A 26673-nucleotide genomic window follows, 5' to 3' on the forward strand; every position below is an offset into this window, starting at 1 on the left:
AGTATAATATTTGAGGTACCGGCACTTTTACAAATACAGCTGAAACAATTAGTCAGCTGACAGAAAATTAATTGGCAACTATTTGGATTGTTAAAACATTTCATGGTTCCAGCTTCAGACATGTGAAGATTTGCTGCTTTTCATTTTAATTATTTTAATTATTTAAATGTTTGTTAATAACGTTGAGCTGTGGACTGCTGGTCAGACAAAATAAAGCACTGTGAACGTGTCTCCTCGGGCGCCATTTCTCACTATTTTCAGAATTTTCACATTAAGTTGATTAATGGAGAAAAAAAATCAGCTGATGAATAAATAATGCAAATAATTATTCGCTGCAGTCCGTTACAAAATAGTTCAACAGCAGTAAAATCCTGCTTTACATTAATGCATGATTGCATAAGGTGAACATATGGTGCGCTGTAACGCAGCTTATGTTCAGCTGCTCCGCTGCTTTCCATTTTCTGCTCATGGCTCAGTTGTTGTTGTATATTTAATGGTGGTACTGTGTGTACTCTTAACTGTATTGTATTTTTAACGTGTGCTAATCATGTATTTCTGTTTCGGAGAAGTCAAAGACAAATTTCTACTAAGGTGGATAATAAAGTCTAATAAGAATAATCAGTGTTTCCCATTAATTAACGAGACTATGGCGGCCCGCTACGGTCTTTTCTGTTCCACCATAGTATAAAACTACAAAGTATAAACTATAACTATATTAACAAGACTTCTAACGTTGTGTTTTGTGGGAATTGCGCTGCTATAAACTCGCACGCACACACTTGAGACCACCACTTCACTTCTGAGGTAATTACGGTAACGTTAACTAAGGATTTGAACAGCGTTGAATGTTTCCACGGTCACTTGTTTGTGAGAACACGATCAAGCTAGCCGCTAAATTTAGAGTGCACAGGTCTTACAGCCTTTATGGTAAATGCAGTTAAAAGGAGCAGAGCGAGCTGACAGGCGGGGTTAGTGACTTTATTTTGTCATTTCGTCACAGTATGAGAGTCTTACCTGAAGAGAGGCCATTAAGGCTTAATTGTACGCAATACAAACGCAACACACAATATATATTATCAAATTTCATCAGACTTGGTGAATGTGCAGTAACAATAATAATAAATATCTAATGATAGAATATATAAAAGTACAACAGGGGACATTTTTCTGCTTTGAGTACTTTTACTTTTAATACCTGAAGAACATTTTCCTTATTGTTACTGTGTGGTATTACTACTTTGACTTCAGTATCTCAATCCTTCATTCACCACTGTCCTGTAAGTACACAGACCTGCTTATCAACATCCCAGATCAAGCGCTCGGCGGGTGGTCCGTGATCCGAGCGGTCAGCGCTAGACCCATGCGAGATGAGAGGACGCGGACTCTGTGTTTCACATCGATGACGCTCGGTGCTCAAACTCAGCCGAGATGGACTCTTGATTCCCAAATGTCAGACTTTTTAATGTGAAGATGAAACCACATTATCATCTGGTTGCTGCTGTTTACATTCTCTCCAGATGCAAATTCAAAAAATGCACTGCAGAATGTTCTGGGTGTTCACGTGTATGTACACAGACTTTGTATAGAAATAATAACTATTGTTTTATTTTTTTATGTGTTACCATATTTTAATACATGTTTAATTAAGCCATCTGTTTGGTTCTGTGTGTGTTGCATGTTTTCTTATACGACCTTGTGATGTATAATAACAAAGAACCTTGCAGAATATGATTGTAGAATTTGCTTCATAGTGAATTTACCGGTCCACCAGCAGAGGTGCACAGCTAGACAAGCTAGAAGTATGTTTTTCACTATGATAAAAAAAGACGACACGTGGACTCAAAAATGGCTTTTCAGCCTCTCTGTTTCTTATTTCCCACAACTCAACATGCTGTCAGGGTGCTGTGACCTCTGACCGCCTTGTTATCAGTAGTTTGTAAAGCTAGAGATCTAGAAATTGCAGCCTGCTCTCCTGTTGACCCTCAGGGACGTCTCTGAAGACAGGCAGCGTGAGGTTCTCTCTCTCTCTCTCTCTGACTGGAGGATTTGTTGAAACATCTCACCTGCATCGACGCTCCCTCCACTCGCGCCACGTAGGCGAATCGATCGAGGACGGTAACCGTGACGGGGACAGCGACGAAGAAGCCGCTGACAAACGCCCGCAGGCAACGCCGCCCCGCCTTCGCCTGCTGAGCCATCACCTAGACAGGAACCAACATAGAACAGGAAACCAACATCAGAACCGTGACGACACAGAGGAAACTAAACAGCCCTGAAGTTAGATTAGACTACATTAGATTAGACTTTATTGATCTCGGTGGGGAGAGCAGGCTGATGCAGCAGCAGCGCAATAGAAAACCAGAGAGGAAACAGATCAGAGGAAACACGGGACAAGAGGACAATTACAGCACGAGCATGTGTGAAACAAGTGAAATACGCTTACACAAATGATCAAGGGTACGGAAGCCCTAAGCGGCCGTACGTTCATACATTTCATCTACTCTGTTTTCAACTTCTGTAAACAAAACTTAGTTTTCCTGAGAGAACAACATAATAAATTAGGCAAGTAATTCAAGAGTGGTTGTGAGTGTGCTTCCTTAGCTCTGTCGGTTGACGCGGGATTCCTCATCTAATGTTTGTGTGTTCAATCTAGGGCTGGGCGATGTGGACCAAAAAGTCATATCCCAATACCGGTATAAAATATATATCGGCACGCTGTTAACATGTTGTTAATTTGACAATCTGTGTGCTTCAACTACGGATAACAGCTCTCTGGGAGCCTGTTTCGTTTCAGGCTACATTTCCCACATGGAGCATTTCAGGATAAGAGCGTTTTACCTGCCTGATTTTGTGAATTTGGTTAATTTGTTCAGCTGTTCTGTTTAACTGTGTTTATTGTGGATTTACAATCGGGGGTCTGCACAGGGTGTTTTATTTTGAATAATCGACCAGATTCTCTCTGCCGTTCTGTGTCTGACTTCCTGCCTGGTTCATCTGCTCTGCGCTGCTTGACGCGGCTTCCGTCAAAAACTAGACTGGCAGGGAATATTGAACTTTAGCTGAAATAAAATTGAAAAAAAATCGCAATTAGATTTCTTTCCCCAAATCTTTCAGCCCCACGAGAAAGCAAATAAAATTTACTCGTTATCACAGGAAAAGGTAGTAAACAAAATGTGTAAATGTTTGGCTGCTTAGGGCTTCCATACAAGGTTACACCCAGTGGTGACAATTACCTTTTTGGCTCACCTGCCAATGGGACTGATTGATAAAAAAATCCACCGGCCAAACATATTTTTTACCGGCCAAAATTATAAATTGTCACGTATACATCTGTTTCCGTCCTTTTAGTTGAGATAATAAGGTATTCTCTCAAATACAAACCTAAAGAAAACCAGATTGAAATTTGAAGCAAAAGTAATTTATTGCTATTAAATTAACTTCGGACATTATAGTAAATTGTTTTATAAACTTACAACGTGCTTATTAATCATTCAACTTAAACCTCCTCATTAAATCATTTTTTTCTGCTTCAGCCTCATTTGTGTTCTCTGTTCTACACGCTGCCACCGGCTTTAACGGAGGAGAACGTAGCAAACAGCGGGTATAAATAAACGGGAGATTTACGGGGAAATTTTAACGGGAGGATACCGTGAGAGAACAGTAAAATACGTGAGATGGTATGCACATTACAGTGGAAGCTAGCTAGCTAAATATCCTAAAAAAACTCTAGGTACTCCGAGCACGTCTTGATGGCTCCCAACTCCTATCCCCAAACGCCCACCCCCTTACAAATCTACGCCAATCAAACAAAAGAAACCTGAAAAGAACATAAACAACAACCACTGAACGCCCCTAATCCGTGTGTTACACGATTTTAGATCCCTGGGTACAGAGGGGACCAATTTAAGTGCGACACACAATAAAAAACAACGCTGTATGCTATCCGCTGTTAGCTACCGTCAAAAAGATATTATATGGCGATATTGTACCGAATATGTTTACCCGCCAATGTGGCGGGTAGCCTTCCAACATTTAGCCGCCAAATGGAAAATCTACCTGCATTTGGCGCTTGGCGGGTGTTAATTTCCAGCCCTGAGTACACCATATAGCAGCATAACACAATAGGTAATATAAATGGAGTTAAAAAAGCGCCCGACTTGGTCACAGTATTACAGATCTTTTTGGACTTCAAAATTATTTTGTGTGTTTCCTGCAAAAATAAAGTCTAAGGTAGAATTTTGACCAAGGTTTTTCAACCTTTCTTGACTTATGGTAACCTTTTTTAATATCTAAAGTCTCTCATAAGACTAAATGTTTGGGAGGTAGTACGTCTTTATGACATAAATTACTTATTTGTGTATCACTGTAGTGTTTTCCTGTGAGTGTTTGTTAACTAATTTAACAACTGAGATCCGATCACAGTCCTGCCACATGAAAATAATGTGAACACTTGTTAATACTAATACTGAGTGTAAATAGGCACCGTGCATCAGATGTCATTATCCAGATAATGCATCTTGATGAAAACCTGCTGGAGTCGAGGCCTGAAAGTTCATAAAACATCCTCACCACAAACGCTATATAGCTGCTGTTCTGGAGCTTTTTATCGTTTCACAGTTGTCAGTGAATTGTAGATGTTCACATTTACATTTTTCGGAGCACTCAGGCGGCTGTTTTTCAAGGTCAAGAATAATTTTCCGTCTGAATTTTTCAGCCAAGATTCCTTAAAGTGCTCTGGAGAAAAGATTTAATTTGAACATTACCAACTCCATCCAGGAAGATCTTGTGATACGATCAGAAGCTCCACAACAGCTATTAAATGGACCTTGTGGTCAGATCATCGGCTGTAGACACATTTCTTGGGATCTTGTCTGCATATCAGCTGACCAAGACCCTCGACCAAAGACCAGCGCAGCAAGTATGAGATTAACAGGAATCATATGTCCGTGAAGGCTCTTAATCATCCGGATCATAGTTATTCGAGGAAGGTTACAAGACGTTTTGCCTCTCATTCGAGGCGCTTCTTTATTTCTGGCTGGCTGATAGAGTCCCAGCTATTTAACCTCTGTGGGGTCGTTATCAAGCTGATGGATACGGTTTGGTTCGTACGTGCTGCAGGTCAGAGGCCGACTGATGTGGGTTTTACGGGTAAAGTGAAAAAGAGCCGATTTGTAAGCCGATATTTTGATTTTCAGAATGCAGGCCGATATTGAAAGCTGGGATGTATGTGGGCTATAAAACCTTGTCCTAAATGGATTATGTTAATAAAATAGATCGCAATTAGCCGATATTGGCCGATAATATCAGCCGGCTGATGTATCTACTCCTGGCTGTTATAACGACCATCGTAGACATTGTCACGAGGCCAAATGTGAGCGTTTGTTCACTCTCCTGGGAACAAACAGTTACATTTGGCCTTTGGTTTCTTCAAGTATCTTCAGCCAGTCCTTTAGCCTCTCTAGCATAAGAATCATAGAGCCTGTATGACCGATCACTCTGAATCAAAAGGAATTGTCCCATCAGTCAACACGTGTTGGAGCTTAATCACAACATGAGTCTGACTGACTACATCATGCAGGAACTCGACTGAAAAAGGAGTCGTCCTCCTGTCAAATTTCACCGCAGGTTTAGTGATTCACTGAAAACACATCCCACACTGAGCCTGCTCTCCCCCGACAGAATTTTTCATCCACTTTGCTTTTCACAGCGCGCTCCAGGAAGCCCAGACAGGCGTGAAATGACCGACCAGCCGGCGGCAGCGGCGGCAGCAGCGGCCATGCACCGATGCCTTCAGCAAACAGCTAACAGCCTCGTCTGGACGTCCACTGTCCTCACTATGGAGATGTGCTACAGTTATTACCTCCACATCACAAGACTTCAAATGAAACATCATCAAAAGCACACTGTCCTCCCTCAACGCTCTCCGAATCTGTAGTCGGGAAAGCAACTGTTACGGGGGGGAATAATGGAAGCTAATCTGTATGTCCCTTCACTACGATGTGATGTCTGTACACATGACTGCCAAGCATTTAAACAGACATAATGAACTGCTACACAATATGTGAATAAAAAGACATATTTAACTTTATTATGCTGAGGTACATTTCTTTGGGGGCCGATGCAGCGAGTACACAATGAGAAACATCAGGTACAGAAATACACAGAGAGAGAAAACAGATTCTTTGTCAGGTTTAGACAAATCTGTGCAGAAGTAAACAAGCCACCGAGGTCTCACCTTGCTTTAACCCTCTCACGCATGAGTTATTAAAAACATTATCTAGATTTCTTTAAAGACAGATGGTTAATTGTGTGGTTAAACTTTTCTTTGTGGTCAGAACGGGACAAACACTCGATGCCAAACAGTGGATCACTTCACAAGTCTGAGGTAGAACATTCAAAACTGATTTCAGTCCCTTTTCCTCAACAAAATAAATATCTTAATAGAAACATGAAGTGCTAATTTGCTCGTGATTCAAATGAATTCAATCAATTTACTGATGATGTATTGAACATTTGTTATATTGTTTTATTGCGCCGGCCCTACATCAGACAGAATTAAACGGTTGAAACGTGGACAAACATCATGTAGGCCTATAGAAAACATGCCACACAAGGCAAAGGTGGCGCTGAAAGGTTGAGGGAGAAATAAAAAGGCACAGTGCCTGAAGACAGTCGTGAGGACTCCTGCAGCAGGGCGGGTAGTGACTTGCAAATTTGCAATATAAATAAGATAAAAGAAGTCATTGGCACACTTTTCACCTTCCTTTTTTAAAACTGTACTTTTACTCTTTAGTCCAGTATTTTCTTTGGGACAATTTCGCTACATTTTCATTTACATTTGGCGCTGCGGAGAGCCTCCAGCTGCAGTAGTAAGCCTACAGGGATGATGCGTAATATTCACTCAGCCAGAGGGAACGATCACGAAGCGTTCACAGTGCGTTGGTCGTACTAGCGACACAAGCCGCACTGGAGAGGTCGCTGGATGAAGTCTGACGCTCCTGATTTCACGCATGGATCCATGAAAGAGAAATAGAGAAATGAATAGCAACAAAGCACACTGTTAATATTTTAGAGACCCACGAAATATCACAAATCATGCTTTTAGGGAAGCTGATGTCTTATCAACTCTCAGTTAATAACTAATCAATTTACTCTATATTTTAATTTCTAAAACATAAACCTGTTAACAACACTTTACTGTACATGCTACAGTTTTTTTATCTTGACTGACCCCCATGAATAAAAGTTTTCACAGCACCCGTGATACTATAGACATGTGTCCAGAAAATCCTGTGCAACCAGTTGAAAATAAATCTTATTCAGGAAATTTAGTTTTAACAGTCGGCTGGACGTCTTTTCTGCTCTGTGCCGTCGTCAGCTGCTCAAACAGCAAAACTGAGGCACTGGAAAAAGCCTCTGACTTAATGTCACTTTTATTTATCTCCATTAAATCCTCATGTTTCGCTTGCATTTTGAGCATGTCTATAACAGACGGACCGGAGGCTGCACAGACTGTGAAGGCCACATCTGTGATTTGTGATATTGGGTTAGATAAATCAAATTTACTCAACATGACATTCGGAGCATTCTGGTATTCAAAATAATTTAATTCAGCTCGAGTGTTTTAAGGCTGAATAACTTCCACATTCACACAGACGACCTTCATCTATCAGAGAGGATGACTGCCAGCTGCAAACTACCCAAAACATCTTTGCTTTCACTGTCAGTCTAAATATGTTCTGCTCAAACCTCCCACCGCAGTAATGATCCGACAAATCAAACAAATTCAGCTTTGAACTTTAACTTGGAAATCTGTCTTGCATCTGGGGCGCAATACAGAACACACACAGATTTGAACATGCAATACATAAAAATGACAGAACATGTAAAGAATATTATATAGTTAAAGCTGTAAGCAGCGCTGGCGTAGATTGTAAAGTTATAACAACTTCCTGTTCCGTTGGGGAATCTTCGATTTTCAACCTTTAGATAGCACAGCAAAAAATCTGAAGTCGATCCGACGAGGAGTTCATTAAAGTACGCACCCTTTAAAATGGCCTAAAATTGCACTTCCAATTTAAGTTGGATGACTTCCTGTTGAGTTTAGGGTATGGAGCCCTCAGGTATTTTTGTGCGTCTCTTTCTAATTGTGTAGGGCAGGGGTATTCAATTAAGTTAGAGAAAATTTCCCGAAGCAAACGTCCGGAACGTTATCATTCAGTACCAAATCAAATGTACTTTATTTGTCACATGCACGTTGCGATATTCATCCTCTCCATCCCTCAAAGGAGGGGCGCCGCTGTGCAGGACCAGCTCCAGATCTGAGCTCTGGTCAAAGCACTGACTGAAGAACCCGACATGTTTTTGATTGTGGGGGAAACCGGAGCAGAAACCCACGCAGACACGGGGAGAACATGCAAACACCACACAGAAAGGTACCCGGGATTTGAACCCACAACCTTCTTGCTGTGAGGCCACAGTGCTGTCCACTGGACCACCGTGCCGCCCCAATCGCCGTAACACCACCAACAACTGACTGATGCTGACTGTCAAATCAAAGCTTCCAGTCAGTTTTCACATCAAACTGGAGGGAGAATAAATAATGATTTATTAAATTCTGAATTTAAGTAAACTAAAGGCTGCATTTGAAAAAAAAATCAGGTCCTCGCACGTTTGATGTTAGGCCCTAAATATGTAAAACAAATACCACCTGATTGCAGTAAAATGCCACATTGGGAAAGTAAATCTAGAAACAGTGAAAAATAAACACGTCTTTTTTCTCTGATTTATTATCACGCTGCAGCTTCATTCTTTCACTCCGTATGTTGATGTCAGAATATGATTCATTCTACTGACACGTTAGCAAGAAGCTGAAGCCCCTGAATGAATCTGTACAGACTTTGAAGGAAAAGTTGAATATTTGGGGAGATACGCTTATTTGCTTTCATTCTGTAAGGGTGATGAGATGATTGCCATCAATCTCACAAAGTAAACAGCTGTTTGTGTTGAGACTGGGCGGCGTTTGTGGCGCCCCGAGCTATAGCCAAGAATGATGCAGAGGAATGCTGAGCGGATGGATACACCGTTGTTTGCCAAGAAATAGTTCCAGCACATAACTCCATCTAAAGATTAAACAAGACAGAGATTTATCCTGGGAAATTAGGGGTCTATATTGACTACTTTTTTTCATCATGATTGGATAGCAGGCGTTTCATTTCACTGCTTCTTACAGTCAGTTTGGTTCTTTCTTTCTTTTACGTTTTAGTTGAGATTGTTTCATCACAGTACAGTCAGGCACAGGTGTGTTGAAGTGTGACCACCAGAGCCGAGCTGAGCTGGCGCTGTCTGGATTTTCAGACCTTAACTCATAAGCGGGTGTCCTGTCAGCTGCAACATTTTCTATACATTTTCCCACAGTCAATGAATTGTTAATGGCGGTTAGCGTATACAAATAATAATTATATGTGACCTGACTTTAACGATGCATCGCCCCCGGCTGGACGATGTGTTGCTGCTGAGGGCGCAAGATAAGACAACACCGGACCATTTCATACTTTCTTAAGAAATTAAGAAAAGACAACATTTCTGCTGTCTCTGCGTGAGGCTCCTCCAGACTCCCTTAATAAAAACACAGAGTTCTGTGAGTTGGGGATATTATAGAAACTTGTGAAACGCTATCTTCTGCTAAATCGCTATTATTGGTCTCCTCTTGTAAACTCGGCAGATGTGACACGTGAAGTCATTCCTTTCTTTGTATAGATACAGTGTCAGTTTGTCCCGGCGTGTCGCAGTACAGAACTGCTCCGTCACACTTATTTCTAACCGTTTGGTCCCGTCATGGACTTTCTGTTGCCGTCTGTTACTTTGCATCTAAACCAACCTCAAGTTTAATTTAAAGGCGGATAGCTAATTCATAATCCAAATAGTCGATTATTCGTTTCAATAATCAATAGATTAATCGATTAGTCGACCTGCAGAAAGAGCATCATTGCAGATAGGTCAGATTAGCTCCTGAGACAACATGCGGCCCTTGAGCAAGGCACTGGAGCTGCAGCTGTTCAATAGAAACCAGTAGACTGCTATGTACATGTACTCAGCAGATATCAGTGAGCAACAAACACACAGAGCCCTGTGAACACACACACATCCGGCCTCCGTATACGTTACGTCCTATTAAACACGGTGATCTGCCTCCGTCGGGCTTTGTAAGACATCAGTTACCCACCGTGTGCTGGAGGGAGGAAACTCCAGCGCCGGAGCAGAAAATCTATTCTAGCATAACAATCCGTGCTGACACGAACATATTGCCATTACACCTCCATACAGCTCGCCGCATAATTCCCCTCACAGAGAACAAGTGTATCATCAGAGGAAAGTCAATGTGGAGCTTCAAGGTTTCTGCTCAGTTTTACAGTCGAGTCGTTTCTGTGCCGACACCTCGGGGCCCCCGCAGCGCTCGCACTCAAACGACTTTTGTTTCCTGCCGGCGCATTTTAAATGATGTGGCTGACGCAGCAGGTCCCACATCAAAGTGACGGGGAAATGAAACAGGACGTCCTCACCTTGTTAGTTAAATGTCCACATCATGACATACTGCTCTCAACAGGGAGACGACCCCCCCCCCCCCCCCCCGCCAAACTACATTTTAATTAAAAATCCATCTTATCAATAATACAGAGCCATCACAGAGTTTTACCGCTGTCAGATGAAAACTTCCATCGCCACAGTTTTTAGGAACCACAGTTCCCACAGCAGCTTCAGGACAATTATATTCATTATCATTAATTTAAGTGATCGGTGCTATAAAATCTATGGATTTTTAAACCTACATCTACAAACTGCTGATTTCATCTGAACTAAAGCCAAAAAAAACTTGCAGGGACCAGCAGACGCTTGACATTTTTATTTGATAAATAACGCAAACTATTAATCAGTTGACAAAACAGTAACTGATTAATTAATCAGCCGACAGAGTTATGAGCAAGTTTTATCAGCTTTTATCCCTTTTGTTAAAGTGTCTACAGGCGTGTTGCATTTTCAATACACCTTTTGAAAAAGAAGGAACATAAAAGCTTTGTTGTTGGCGTTGAAGTATAGCCAATAACAATATAATACATTTTCAATAAATCGTCAATAGATATTTGGTTCAATTAGCAATATTTATTTATATATATTTATTTTCTTGAGGAAAAGATTGACTAGTTTTGAACGTTCTGCTTCAGACTTGTTTAGTGATCCTCTGTTTGGCATCAAGTGTTTGTCCCGTTCTGACCATAAAAAAAAGTTTAACCACATATTTAACCATTTGGTTTCTTCAATTTTCACTCAGGAGCAAGAATCAGCCTTTAAACTTGAAAGAAATAATGATTTGACATATTTATCGTAATAAATCGCCCGGCCCTATAGCTACACACCAGCACCACCCACACACACTGTCAACAAGATTACTGAGCAATAACTGTTCGCAGCAACAGCAACATCTGTCCCCCATCCTGGAGGAGGACCTAGTATCACTGAGTGTATCAGTATAATATTCTAATCGTAAAGGTATTGAGGGATTTCTAAATACCCTGGTTTGCTGCCCACACCTATCTGAATTCCTCTGTTGCTGTTTTTCACACATCTTGATGTTTTTCTGGCTCTGGCACAGAACAATGACGCCCTGCTTGGCTCGGCTGTTATTTTCCCAACCAACGATACAGCCGTCAATGAGCACGACACCAGACGAAAGGTGTGGGACGCAATTCAGAGGTCAGAAACGCCATCAATGCACCATTTGTTCTCGGTCGCTGTCTCGACAAAACAAAAACCTAAACGTGACTTCGTTTATCACTTCGTTTGGGCGAAAGCGGCGCGTGAGGAGGAAGAGCATCTCCCAGCTCCTATTGTACCAAAGCTCATTAATGCAGAAAAAACAAAACGTCTAGACGGCAAAGCAGCATGAAGAGAATAAGAATGAGACACAACGGAGGGCCTTCCTGTGTCTAGCGGTCCGACCGACGCGTCTTCATGCATGTTGTGGTTTTGCAGTTTCTGGATCAGCCCCTCTGTGGCTTTGTTTACGACGCGGTGACAAGTGCACTCCAGCACATTAAAGTGAGCCCCGCTGGGGGAACAGTCTTTATCAAGTCTGCAGAGAAGACATTAATATTGTGGACATAGTGACAAACGAGTTAATGCGGCACATCTCTCTCTCTCTCTCTGCATTGTTATTCATGCCGGCGCCCAATAGGCAGCAGCAGCCCTGTAACGAGCCGTGGCAATAGACTAGACAGGTTATCATAAACAAACACTTATTGGGAGATATTAGACTGCTGCAGAAATAAGAGCTCCTGCTTTTTATATCAGCACCATCAAAGAGCAGAGGGAAGTTAAAGAGCAGCGCTCCGTGTCGGCTCGGGATGAGGAGGCCTCTTTATGTCTAAAACCCGCTCCTCGGAGATCTGTCAGGAGTTCAACAAACCCAATTCCACTAACCATTTCCAATTTATTCAGATGAGCCAGATACAGAGGGTATAAATATCAAATTCAGAGAGCGGAGAGCCCCGCGGCAGACCTCAGGTCAGCGGATCAGCTAATATCAAGCGGAGACATTGTGGTGTGCTTTTGCTCCGATCGCTGGAATTGAATTTCTGGGTCTCTGGGCTGGACTCCATCTCAGCCGGTGACTAATGTTGGCGTTCCAAAGCTTTTCCAGACCGATAAATCCACAGGGGGGGATGCGGCGAGGCAGCGGGGACGCTGATTACAGACGGCCACTGTGAGATTTCCCCCAAACCAGCTCCACTTCTGCTTTCGCAGCAGTTCTGGGCTTTGCAGCGGAAGCAGACGGGGGGCCGTTTAAAAGCCCTGACCCACAAATAAGTTGGACGGAGACTTAAGAGAGCGAGAGAGCTGGAGTGCAGAGGAAGAGGAGGCTGAAGAACAACACTGCTGTGGTCAAGTTTCTGCTTGACAGGCAGCTGCATTTTTAGTTTTAAATAAGGTGCAATTAACTACTGATGCAAGTCAGAGAGGTTCCAGCAGCGTATTACTGAAACCTCGAAAGGATAAAATATTCAAACTAAAATTATCAACAGAATGTGAAGAACTGAAGTGCGATTTATACTTCTGACTCGAATCGATCATTCGCACGACAAGTTTTAATCCACGTGCACCTCCACAAAAATTATCTCCACGTCGAGGCGGTGCGGACCGTAAGCACTGCGATTGGTCGGCTGGGTAGCCTCGCAATGCCTCCGAGCCGACAGGAAGTGCCCCGTGCTCTGAAGTAACTTTTACAAGCGGCCATACCGGCGGCTGTAACACGGCGGATCGATATATTTGAGCATCGACAACCCGAGCGAAATGACTCGTTTCGCTATCAGACTGTGATCCATTCTGTTTGAAAAGGCTGCGCCAGCCGCACGTTTACAATTTTACCGCCACGTTCAAGTTAGCGGTGGGCTAAACCGGAAGTTAGCCTGCTCGGCCCGGCAAAAGTGGACGTTGTAGCTCTACCGCCAACCGGCGTTTGGGGGTGTAACTGCAGAACGACGGACTCACCAACGCACAAGTATAAATGCACGGCTACATGCGTAGCTGACGCTGACGTAGGCTACGCACGTTGACCCGACACAGGAGTATAAATCACGCTTAAGCGTTCTGAGGTTGTGTCAAAGAGTCTCACCGATGTAGCCTGAGACCGTACGTCGGCATTAAATTTATTGCTCGGAGCGCTAAATACTGGGTCCAGAGTAGGGCTGGACGATGTGGCCAAAAATGTTATCACGATAAAAAAAGTTTCATATCTTTAGATATCGATAATCATCACGATAAGTTATCAAATCTTTATTTCTTTCAAGTTTAAAGGCTGATTTTTGCTCCTGAATGAAAGCTGAAGAAACCTGATGGTTAACTGAGGTTTAAACTTTTCTTTATGGTCAGAACACAAATCTGAGGTAGAACATTCAAAATATTTATGATAATATCTTTAAGTAAAATTAAGTAAAATCTTTTTCAGTCCTTTTTCCTCAACAGAATAAACATCTTAATAAGAAAACTGAAGTCCTAATTGGTGATTCAAGTGAAAAAAATCAAACATTTATTGAATATTTATTGAAAATTTGTTATATTGTTATTGAAAAAATAATAATTATTGTTTTATTGTCCAGCCCTAGTCCAGAGCTCGGTCTCCTCTCCAAAACAAGCGGAACAGCTGATTACAGTAATACAGGCGACACAGACGTGATGCTGCAGCTGATCTGCAGCTCATGTTTTAATACCTTTCCAAACTGTCACCATATTATGTTTGTGTTTCTTTCTCTGCGCTGGAGTTATTTTAAGAACTTGATGGTTTTATCAAGTTTGTTATTAAATTTGTAACAGAATTTATCATGTCTCTCTTCATTAAACTCCCACACAGAAAGCTGCTTTAATGCTCAAACACAGCCTGTAGTTTTTCATTATATTCCAGTCAAATCTGATGTTCATTTGTACGTTTAGCTCATGGAACGTGGTTACAAATAATGATGCCTGTGCTTCGCTTTGTACGGCGTATAGGTTTACGTCAGGTGGTGAATTTGCCGCATGTTCGCAGGTCTTTAGACCACGCTGGAAATGCACACAACAACGAGCTCAAGGAACCTTTTAGTGAAAAGAAAAACTTTTGGTGGAAACTGGCGGAAATGACACAAAGCGCTGCCCACTTCCATTTTGGTGCAGAGAGTCTACAGGCACGAACAAATCTGGCAAGAAAACACACTGATAATCTACTAAAAACTATATGAATGATTATAAAGGGCTGCAACTAACTACTATTTTCATTGTCCATTAATCTGCCGATGATTTTCTTTGTAGTTTCGTCAATAAAATGTCAGAAAATTGTAAAACAAATGTCCGTCGGTGTTTCCCAAAGCCCAAGATGACGTCATCAAATTTCTTTTTTGTCCACAACCCAAAGATCTTAAGTTTACAGTCAGAGAGGAGCAGAAAGCAGAAAATATTCACATTTAAAGAGCTGGAACCAGAGCATTTAGAAAACCTATTTCTTTAAAAGTTACCCAAACCAATTCATCAATTATCAAAATAGTATATATTATATAAATGATCTGATTCTGATAAATGATGAAATATGCGTCCCAAGCTTGCCAATCCTTTTGATTTCTCTGACCCTCTCACTGCTGTTCTCCTGGAGTTTCAATTCCCCTGCCACATGCTGAAATCTAAAACTCTGCCCGTACACTACAACTATTAGAAACATATCGTTGCGGTTTGTGTGTTTGCCACAGTCAGAGCTGCACTTTCTAACCTCATAAACATAAAACACTACGAGAAATATACCCCGAATTGAAATTTATGTCAGACACACAGAAACTCCCCTATTTACTGGGAGAAATGCCAGAATGCCAAATCAGTTCAATCAGCTAAATATATTTACTCGTGCCACGAACTGAGGACGACCAGTGGAAACTAGACTGATAAACATATTAAATAATTATTCTATAAAACTTTCAAATTATTATTTTCATTGTTTATTATTTTAAGTAATCGTTCCTTTATTTTATTTGATACAGATTTTTTTTATTTTTTGTCTATTAATACACACATATTATTTGATTTTTAATTTATTTTATTTTTTAACACACACACTTACTGTTTTATTTATTTATTTTATGTTTACTATATTTTTAATTAATATCTATTTTTATTTTAACACAACATTTACTGTTTTATTTATTTATTTTTATGTTTACTTTATTTGTAATTAATTTATTGGTTTTATTTACTTTATTTAAAGGACTTCATGAAATCAATTGTTCTTTTGTATTGTATTTTAAGTTTTAATATTGTTTTACATTCATGTCAATAAAGCTGAATTAAGTTGAAATTGAGCATTACATGAAATCTGTTTGTTTAAACCGTACAAAACAAATGCACTATTTCCTCCTGGATTATTCACTAAAAACTAGCTGCTTTAGGAAATGACTGAGCCTTTTTTAAATGAAAGTACACACAGTGAGCTGCAAAAGGCAGGTGTGGATAAAACACTGTAAGAATGCTTTATGTCAATAGATTATATTTATCAATTAACAAACTACAAACCGAGTGAACAAATCAAATCAATATTTGGTGTGCGCACCATTTGTTTTCAAAAAGAACATTTGACAGGCAAAGAATCAGATTTGTAACATTGATCCAGTCGTCGGTCACAGCTGATCAAGCTGAAAACTGGCCGATCAATCATCACATTTACACTGATGTTTGAAACATCTGAAAATTACATCTGCTTCATTTACCACGTGAAAAACAGCGTCCCACATGTGATTAACATATCAAACAACACATCGCCATTTCTTAACAAAAAGAATCAATAGCTCGTTCAGCAGCGAAAGCATTAACCTGCAGCGGAGTAGGACGAACGCACGGCGGAGGTCAGTGGCACAGAGTTCATGCACTCCTGGAACTGTGATAATGCCAGTCAGCTACAAACAAGTAATCACATGTTCCTGAGGAGGGGAGGACAATAAACCCTGATCTACATTAGGGTTCCCCTGGCGCTCCAGAGGCCCTGTGCTGCGTTCAGGTACTGTGGTACGAGTGTTGCAGAGTGTGAGGATTAAAAAACTGTGCAGTGACAGTAAAAGATTATTTATCTATCTATTTAATTTGGGTTAAATGCACAGTGTGTAGTTCCTGTGGCTAAAAGTTTCTCACATCCAAAAAAATAACAAAAGAGGTAGTTTGATGATGTAGTGAAGTAGCGTGGGATCATGGGAGATGTTGTCTTCATTATCAAACAACCACCATTGCAGATGAAAGTCTATCTGACGGGCAGAACGGGCTGGACAACAAAATAATAAATAAAATTATCGCAATGTATTTTTTTTCAATAACAAATGTTCATGTTTATTTACTTGAATCAAACACAAATTAGAACTTCATTTTTTTTAATCATAATTGTTTTAAATGTTCGACCTCAGATCTGTTGTTGTGACCATAAAGAAGTCAGAAATCAGATTTCTTCCACTTTCACTCGGGAGCAAAAATCTGCCTTTAAACTCGAAAGAAAAAAATCATTCAATACTTCTCGTGATAATTATTGATATCGAAAGACATGAAACTTTTTAGCGTTTAACATTTTTTGCCAGCCGAGGTAATGTATTAAAGTTTAATTCACGTTACTTTTAGCCACGTATACACTGGAAGTTCTAACAGTTGAAAGGAGAAACTACGCCATTGACATGAAACGCAGAATAAAATGAAAATGATGGTTTTGTTGTTGGAAACATTTGCAATAATGCAAGTACACAACTCCAGAAAATACATAAACATAGGACATCGGTTTTTGACAATTTAATGCAGAAATGTCACGTATTATATCTTTAAATGGACTTAGTGAATGACGGTAAGCCGGTTATATTGCAGAGCGTTTCCCTGTCAGAATTATGAGTTTATAAATTAACCAGTCAGAAACACATGACATGAACACAGCATTGCTTCAGGTTTCATGCGCCTTTTCCTCTCAAACAAATACTGAGCTTTAAATTTCTCCATGGCTGCATTATGCCCCACACACAAGACAGGAAGCTGCTTCTGTATATAAATAAATATATGAGACAGTGTCGCCAGGAAAAGAACAAATATAATTCAAGGCAAGATTGTAGAGATCAAAAAAAAAAACCTGTTACATTTAAAATCACAATAAATAAAATGATTATTTTTAATTTATTTTTTAATTTTGACATCTCTCAAAAATGTGACTTAGTGTCTCTTGAGGCTAAATTTAGGTGGAAGCTGGTGGAAATAGGCTTCCAGGGCAAAAAACCCAGACGAAAGACAAATGCCAAATATCTCCAGACATGGAAAAAGCTGAAAAACAGTGAAGGAAATGAGCAGATGGTCGTCTCACAGTGGAAGTGTCCTTTAAAGTCGGGGACAGACGAGAAGCTGCCGTCACGTTCAGGAGAATGTAAAAGGCCAGAGCTCCAGGATGTTCAGTAAATGTCACCGTCTGACCGGGACCCGAAGTTCACTTCCACCTGCTTCCATAAGTTCGAGGCGCCCACTGAGGCGGACTTTCCCGCAGACTACCCATAATTACCAGCAGGACAGTCCACTGCGTCCAGTTGAGCCGCTGCCTCCCATCCACACACAAAGGTGGCGGCTCTTATCTGGCTCTCAGGTGGAAAAGCTCGACACAATCACAGAGAACAAAACTGACCTCCAGACAACTCTACATACAGAATGCCATTATCAATATGAAGACATTTGTTTTTCCCATGAGAAGGCCCGGAGGTGGCGGCAGATCGATTTTTCCTGATGAGCGCTTCATTAACGACGAGAAGCTCTGCGGTCGCAGCGCTGGGAGGTGATGGTAGAGCGGAGGCCCTGACAGCTGATCGCACCACACGATCTGAAGCTTTAGGACGGAACAAACAACTAACTGATGATTCAACTGTTCTTTGACCCTTTCTACTGGACTTTGTATTAACCATGTGACCACATCACGACGATATCAAACAACAGACCTCACGCGAGAATCACTCGTACGACAAATAGGTGTGGGGGGGGGGGGGGGGGGGGGGCTTCCGGCTAGAGAACTGAGGCGAACGCGAAGTTCCTTAAACCTGCATTTCATCGACCGGCCAGCAGGGGGAGACTCTTCTGTTTGTTTCCGGCTCCATTAGAAAGAAAATGTTTCTACTTGTCAGCTGATTTATTCCCTCAGTAAACACTTTCCTGATGAGTTTATGGTCTCAGTCGCTAGTTTCAAGTCTTATAATAAATTATCTGTCTGTCACAAAGACCTACGCTGCAAAATAACTGAAGACGTTTGGTGAAATATTCTGTCAAACTCCGGGAAGTATATAAGGGAGGCTGGAGGGAAGGTCACTCAATCCAAGTAAACATTCAGGTTTTAATTTAATCCTTCTAAACTATAGGATGGACATCCTGTCCAGATACTTATGCTGGAAATGCCAGACAGAGAAAGGAACGTATTTCCATGCACTATGGGAATGTAAGTTAGTAAGTCAGAGCACATTACGTATGACAATACCCACGTCACAGAGGCTTTGCTCACTAGGGGATAAATCAGATGTGCCACAAAATTCAAAATATGACTTTACTGTGATAAAGGTAGGGGCGATAACGGCCACTCGACTGATCCTCAGATTGTGGAAAGCAATGTTAGAATTTATGTCACAAGTCGTGACTCACGAACACATGTTGGCCACAATCCATAATGACAGTGAAAATGATGAGAGACCACGGGAACGCTTCCTTGCCTGCAATGTTACTGATATCTTGTGGTTACTGATTTATTATTTTGGTGCGCATTAAGTGTACTTTCCTTTGGACATGAGACATTTTCTGGTACAATGACTATGCTGTCTGTTCTGTGCATCAAGGTTTAATTCCCTCTTCATTTCTGTACACTGCTGTACCAACTCTGATAAATCTGTTACGTTAGCATCTGCTGATTCTGGACAACAAAACATGAAGCTCCACAGTCTGAAATTGTTGCTTTTAGTCTTTGGCAACATTTCTGTGTTTAAAATAGAGCAAAACGAGCGGCGTTCAACAAGTTCATCATACAACTTGGGATCCTTGTACGAAGAAAGCTTAAAGAAGCAGGTCAGAGAGCTTTAAGATAAGAACACGGACATGTTCTACCATCTCTCACTGCTAAAGACGACCACGACCTACAGACAGCTACAGATGTCCGCTTTAATCTTCCCGTTTAGTACGAGAGGAAACTTGTCCTGATGGCGGTGTAGGAGGAAAGGTCCGCAAAGGCTTTAGGATTAATCCACAACAGATTCCGTGGTGACGTTATGCGCTCTGGACCACAGAGCTGGACTGACCACCTGACATCGCCACTAATGGAGCAACAAAAACTCATCTCGGCGAGTGGGACATTTGGTCTGACTTTGCATGAGGTACTTATATGAAATAAGTCATTCGCTGGATAATCTCTTTAACCTTATCACCGAATATTTATTCATCTCCACACCGCCGAGCCCCGCCGCGCGATGCCGGCCATGACCGTGCTCGCTCAGCCAAAACTAAGGTGATTATTGGACGGGTGTCGGTGTTGACTGTAAGCTGGGAGGATCCTGGCCCACTGCTGGGGACACAAATGGGATTTGTCTCTCATGCAGAACATCAGGCGTGGCTTTTTAGGCCACGGCAGCAGGGAAAGCATTATAAAAATCCCTGCTTCTGCTCACCTTGGAGGCCTAATGGGCAGTTTGGGCCGCCGGCGATGCAGTCATTAGCTCAGGCAGCCATTCTGGGACACAAATACAGACTGAAAGCCACTTGAAAGCAAATCAAACAGAAATAACAAGGCCGAGCCACCTCTGAACATCTTTTTCCCCGTGCGACTGGTTCAGAGTGTTGTTACAGAGCAAATACCAGATGTCAAGACGCATTTGTCAACAGACACGACAGCAAAACCACAAACGCCTGCACTAAAAGATAAATCTAAAGGAAGAGCTGAATGACACGGTACTCTGAGTTGGATATTTTTGATAAAAACCTAGAGTTTTTCTTCCAGAGCGCTGCAGCTTCCTGCCTGCTGAGGTTATTTAGCAGCCAAACATCAGCAGCACGGCTCTTCACCACCACAACACACTGCAGTTTAACACCAGATAACACAACCGAGTCTAACACATTACGTAACAGCGCGCTCGTGCCCAGGTGTTATCTTTCACACGGCTACCTTGATCAGGAAACAGTCGCAACTTGGAAAATGGGTTTATGGGTTTTTTATTCATGCAGCTGACAGAATCTTATTTCATCCTGATGGATTCTGAAAACACCTTCAGAACAGCAGTAAATGACCTTGTGGGTTTTTCCCTTGTTGGGTATCTTTTAGAGAAATGAATGCTTGGCACTGTGACTCCATATAACTGGAGTTGAGGGCCACACACAGGGCAGACAGAACAGAAACCTTTAATACATTATTACATGCATCCCTATCCTTTTTTAACTGGTGGAGATGGATAATGGGAGAAAGATGGGGTACACCTGGACAGGTTCAAGACAACCACTCACATTCATAACAACATCTACAAGGAATTTAAAGTTCTCCAGTTACCTAAACGGGCCAAATATATATTACTATTACTATACCATTTCTCACTTCTTCATTCCTGTGTTCAAAAGTGTTATTTAAAAGATAAATAGACGTACCAATCACAACACAACGCAGCGGCAATATATGCAATATACAAGAGTGTACATACTTTGTTCTGTCCTCAAAGAGAGATTGTAGCTCCAAAAGGCTACGAAAAACAGCGCACATTTAAAAAAAAATACGAATCAAACCCTTCAAACTAACACCTCTGACCACACTTTAGACCACTCTCACGGATCACCCCTGATCACAAGTGTTTGTGGGGTGGTCAAATAGCTCTGGACAACACCTCCCCATCGCTTTCATTAATTTCATTAATCATTTTCATTCATTTATTCATTTAGCTGACGCTTTTATCCAGAGGTCGCACACCTCTGAAACAAAAACAGTGATAAAGTATTCAATAGTAAACAATATACACTTGTACAGAAAAGTTTAAACGGAGTAGAGTCAAGTGGTCCAGCAGAAGCTCCTCCTACAGATGACCCTGGGTACTGCAATGGATATTCTAACAACTCATGGGAGGCAATGTCGCTACCGCCACCTGCTGGTGTAGCTAATAAACTGCTCTCACATTTACAGATCTATGTTTACAGATCTATGTTTACAGATCTATGTTTACAGATCTCTGTGGTACAGACTGGACAAAATTCTGCAAATTTGTAAAAAATAAAAAGTCACAAATGTAACGTGACATGCAAATTGACAGGAAATGATCCACAAAAACAGTTTTGTGGGTAAAAATAGATCCACATGTTGTTGTTAGGAGAACATCCTTATGTGTGATAGAGCAGTGGATAAGACACTTTTGGGGGTGGGACACCCGGGTTAAATTCCCCACTGTGACACATCCACAAATGTGTCCATGAGCAAGACACTTAACCCCAGAGGCGTGCGACCTCTGACATATATATTGTATGTCACTTTAGATAAAAGCGTCAGTGAATAAATGTAACGTAACACAGAACGGACTCAAATAGCTAGATCGGGTTTCGGTGACAAACTGAATATATGGTCCCCCATATATTCAGTACTAACACATTGTAGTGCACCAGCAGACCCAAACATTTTGCTAGGAGAGCTAAAAACAAAGGGTTAACAGTTTGCAGGTATTTCCCGCTTGCTACGCCAACAAGTTCTACAGCTACGTGCAACCACAACCAACTCAATCAAGCAGCTTCTGCAGCAGTTATGAAGCAAAGTAACACCTGATGTTGCCTTACACATAAAAGAAAGATTCCTCACAATGAGGAATATAGCTTGTTCATTTTACAATGATAAACTAAACGGTACGCGTCATCGGCCGATACCCAAAGCAGTATCAGTGTCTGGATTGAAAAAGGTTGGATTAGCTGTAGTGATGGTTTGAAAACTTAAAATTTTGATTGTGAACATTAATTACGCTCGTTCCTTATCCATCTCCTCGTACCGTCGATTTTTACATCAGCTTCATAATTTACAGATCTTATATGGAATTTATAGAAAAAAAGTCATTGAGAATTCTGCTGCCTACTTTATAAACTATAGAATGACGAGGTGTTGGGACCAGCTGATTCTTATTTGCTCACATGCTGTATCTAAAAACTTTTGCTGGATATTTATTCATGCATGAATCAAAGTTGAAAATAAATAAGTACGGGCACAGCTGGTGTGATTATTACTGGGGTTCTACAAGCTCTCTTCTTTCTTCATTTACATAAAGACTAAGTGTGTCAAAGGGGCTTAGGTTAACATATTTCAGATTTTCAAAACCGGGATGAGAGCCAGGAATTTCAAATATACTTAAATCCTGAGTTTTACCCTCATGGGTTTGATTACTTTACTTTACTCTTTTGTGCTTTTCATCACATATCCTTATTTGTTTTTCATGTTTGTATGATAAAGTAATGATGTAATTCAGCTTCATGAGTCGACAACAAAGAAATAATCTGATGCTCCTGAGGAGGGAGGACAGCAGCCCTACTGATTACATCTGTAATATCTGACATTTAATCAAGTCTGCTGCTGAAACTGCCTCTCAGCAACCTGACGGCATAACATTATCCACTATGGTGGGAATAATGTTGCAGCTCCATGTGCTTTATGAGAAGAAATAATCTTATTACTGCAACATAACAAACCCAGCGACAAACGTACAATCTGAAGAGGCAGTTATTACAAAGCTACAATAAAGTTTATCAATTACTTTAGTGGTTAATCGATTGTTTCATCTTCAAAATGTCAGAAATGATAAATGCCCCTCAAAGTTCCAAGGAGACGTCTTAAAATGTCTTGTTTTGTCTGAGCAACAGTCATGAACCCAAAGATATTCAGTTTGCAGTTATATAAGATAAAATCATTAAGCAGATAAATAACTTAAAGGTTCAGTGTGTAAGTTTTAGTGCCTTCTAGTGGTGAGGGTTGGGAATTGCAGCCAGCGGCTCACGGTGCATTCAGGTGCTCCTCAGATGGTCCTATTTCCCGAGTTGTCTGTCTCATTCTAAGGTAATAAAATCATAATGGTTCATTATGTAAGGTCTTTACACACCACTGAAAACAGAGTTATGGATCTTATATTGCATTTCTGTCAATATATCCTCCTAAATATGACACACTGGACCTTTAAACATCCAATCAATTTTTATGTTTTTGTCAGTTTACTAATTGATTAATCATTTCAGCACTGCTCCTATCCCTCCAAGCTGATTGGCAGGTATTTTAATATAGCAACTAAAATAAGACACGAAGCTGCAGGTCTGATGCTCTACAACATGTAGTAATGTTTTAAAATTCTGAAGGCTGCAGTTTGTGGTGCTGTTGACCATATAGTGTTATACTGCGAGGTGTACTGAGAAAAGACTGTGTTCAACTCTAAGGTGCAGTGATTGGGTAAGGGCAGAGTGTCACACTCTGAACCCCGAATTGCCCCTGGCGGCTGTTCCGCCAGTGTATGAATAAGTGTGAATGTTAGTTTCTGTTTGAGCACTTAGGCTCAGTGTATGAATAGATATATTATATAGAGGTAAAAGCGCTTTGAGTGGTCGAAAACACTAGAAAGGCGCTATACAAATACGGAGCATTTACATTTATGTTGACTGGTGTAACAGGGACGCTGGGTTGCTCGTCATCACAGAAACAGATCATGAGATTGTGATATTTATTGCAGCTTCAGTAATATCGGCTGCCTTCCCTTCAACTCTCAGCTCCGCTGTTCACCGCAGCAAATGTCTTGTGACTGTTGATGGGCTATATTCGCGACTGTAACCAATCAGACAGAGCAGTGGGAGGGACATTGAGCAAGACTCCAGAGTGGTGGTTACTACAGACAGAGAGAGGCAGCTGGATAATAATAGCGCATCTTATCATAAATTCAACAAAACTACGGATTAAATTAGACTACAAATTAGAAACAACCCCCAGTATAAAGAGAAAGTAGGATTTATTGCTGAACAGTTGAATTAGACTGTATTAGTTTTAATGAGGTGTACTAAAATGGCAAATAAGGACTATTAAGACAAAAACATTCAGCATCTGTTTTATTTATTCTATTCAGCGCTAACTAAGTATCTGAGTACACGAGAGAGCAGGAAACATTTCAACTTTATATATAGACTGCTAGTTTTAACTGCTTAATATGGAGAACAACTCAGACATGACAAAGAGGCCAGCAGACACCGCTTTACAAGACCACCCGTTCATTTTCAACTGATATACACAAAAATAATCTGCCAGGACTTTCTTTGATTAATCGGTTACTCATTTGGTCTAAAATAACCAAAAAAAACATGTCAATCACAGTCCTAAATGTCTAAAAGGTCTTTTCCCACACAACAAAGCTGAAGTTAGCTTCGACCGTTAAGGGGAAGTTACTTACTTTATTTGTGGTCAAAAACCACTCCACAGAGCGGTCAGATCTGGACTAAGTTATTGCACAGAGGCTAGAGTTCTTTAAGACATATTTGAGATTTAAGAAACCATATCTTATTGTGAAAGCTATAAAAGCGTGATTTCTGTGTATATTTTGCATGTAGACCGCATTAGAACAGGTCCAGATCAAAAACCACTGCACCCAGAGCGGTCAGATCTGGAGCGGCTAAAGTTTCTATTAAAACATACTTTCAAATTCGTGAAACTTTGTTCTATTTGTGAAAATATGTTACAGCTGCAGCTGCTATAATGGTTTTTGATCTGCACCTGGTTAATGTGGTCCACATGCAAAAAAAAAAGAGCAGAGTAGAATCGCCCTTTTCACTTCACAAATAAAATAAAGGTTTTCAATGTAAAATGTGTTTTAGACAGCCTTAAGGCTTTGCCTAAAATGCCAACAGCTTTCACAAAACAGGGAGAATCAGTCGCTCAGCAATGCAAGTTAACTTTGCCTTAACTGCCGAACCATTATCAAAATGATCATTTCCTGTCGTCTGTCAGATGAATCTAGTGAAGTAAGAAGTGTATTTTGCCCTCACAGGTGCGCTTCAGTACAAAGTAAGTAAAGTACAAGAACCTTACTGTCCTGTATGGTAGTCAGGCACTGATCCTTCCACCTTAACGACGTTTATCCCCAAACAATCTCCGTTTTCCACCTTAACCAGTTCAGCGCGCCGCGTCTCTGCAGCGTGTCCGCGCGCGATGACGCAGCTAGCCACCGCGGCTACACCCGCGCGCTCCTCCTCACAACAGCGAGGTGAAACACGCGGGTCAGAAGCTGGACGCGTCTCTGCTGCCGCGAAATATCACAAAGTTACCTGTGAGACTGAAGCCACCGCTGCACGTGCTAACTCACCTACCGGCAAACGTGAGCTCCGTCTTCCTGTTGTTGTCGTACGTCACGTGTCGCCCTCGGGTCCTAAACCCCGCTGGTTGCTGCTCAGCCGGAACACTTTTTCTAAATGAAAACAAAATTATAAACCAGTGTGGAAGAAGCGTTCAGCTCGTGTACTTGAATAAAACTAGTAATATGACACTGAGTTCATAACTATGAGAGGCCGATTAGGTGAAAACATTGAAAAACAGACGCACACGCACTGACAATGTGCGCACATACACTGAAAAAAAAATACTGGCACATTCACAGTGACAATGATCACACATGCACCAACAACACACCAAGCACACGCACTGAAACCAGCCACAGACACACTGAAAATGTGCGCACACACCACCGACGTGTGCACGCACGCACACGAAAATATGTGACATCCACACTGGACAAAGTACACAAAACACACTGAAAATATTCACAGCACACAAACTTCACACAGAGTAGGATACAGGCTACTTGTGCCTGTGAAGTCATTTCAGTGCTGTTTCATTGTAACAGGAAGTCACTGATGCAACAAGCTAAATATCATGGTCAAAATACATGTAGAATGTGTTAATAAGCTCAGCAAATCTTTGCATATTGTAGATCATAAAGTGAAGTGTTGTAGGTTCATGTGAAGAAGAAGACAGAGATGAGTTTATAAAATATCTGAAGGTGAGGAGCAACAATTAAATGTGACATACAATAAAACCCTCCTGTAGGTTTAGGGATGTGAACTAAAATATAAATATAATAAATGATTAACTGT

At 41.0% G+C, this 26673-nt stretch overlaps 1 protein-coding gene across 6 annotated transcripts in view; it reads right to left on the bottom strand.

Moving 5' to 3' along the window:
- immp2l (inner mitochondrial membrane peptidase subunit 2) overlaps positions 1-26673 on the bottom strand; it is a 249557-nt gene that overhangs the window by 175197 nt on the left and 47687 nt on the right. For 5 of the 6 annotated variants that reach the window (XM_038706564.1, XM_038706565.1, XM_038706567.1 and 2 more), the window contains exon 2: positions 2064-2201. In XM_038706564.1, coding sequence (XP_038562492.1) covers positions 2064-2198 — 135 coding nt within the window. In that variant the 5' untranslated portion in view covers positions 2199-2201. Of the gene's footprint in view, positions 1-2063; positions 2202-25848; positions 25893-26673 lie in introns of those variants that run through there. The other variant, XM_038706562.1, reaches the window with a different exon arrangement.

This window comes from Micropterus salmoides, unplaced genomic scaffold (genome assembly GCF_014851395.1).
Source record: "Micropterus salmoides isolate LMB-PRFRI ecotype aquatic unplaced genomic scaffold, ASM1485139v1 Ms_hic_scaffold_8, whole genome shotgun sequence".
In the NCBI taxonomy this organism is placed as follows: Eukaryota; Metazoa; Chordata; class Actinopteri; order Centrarchiformes; family Centrarchidae; genus Micropterus; species Micropterus salmoides.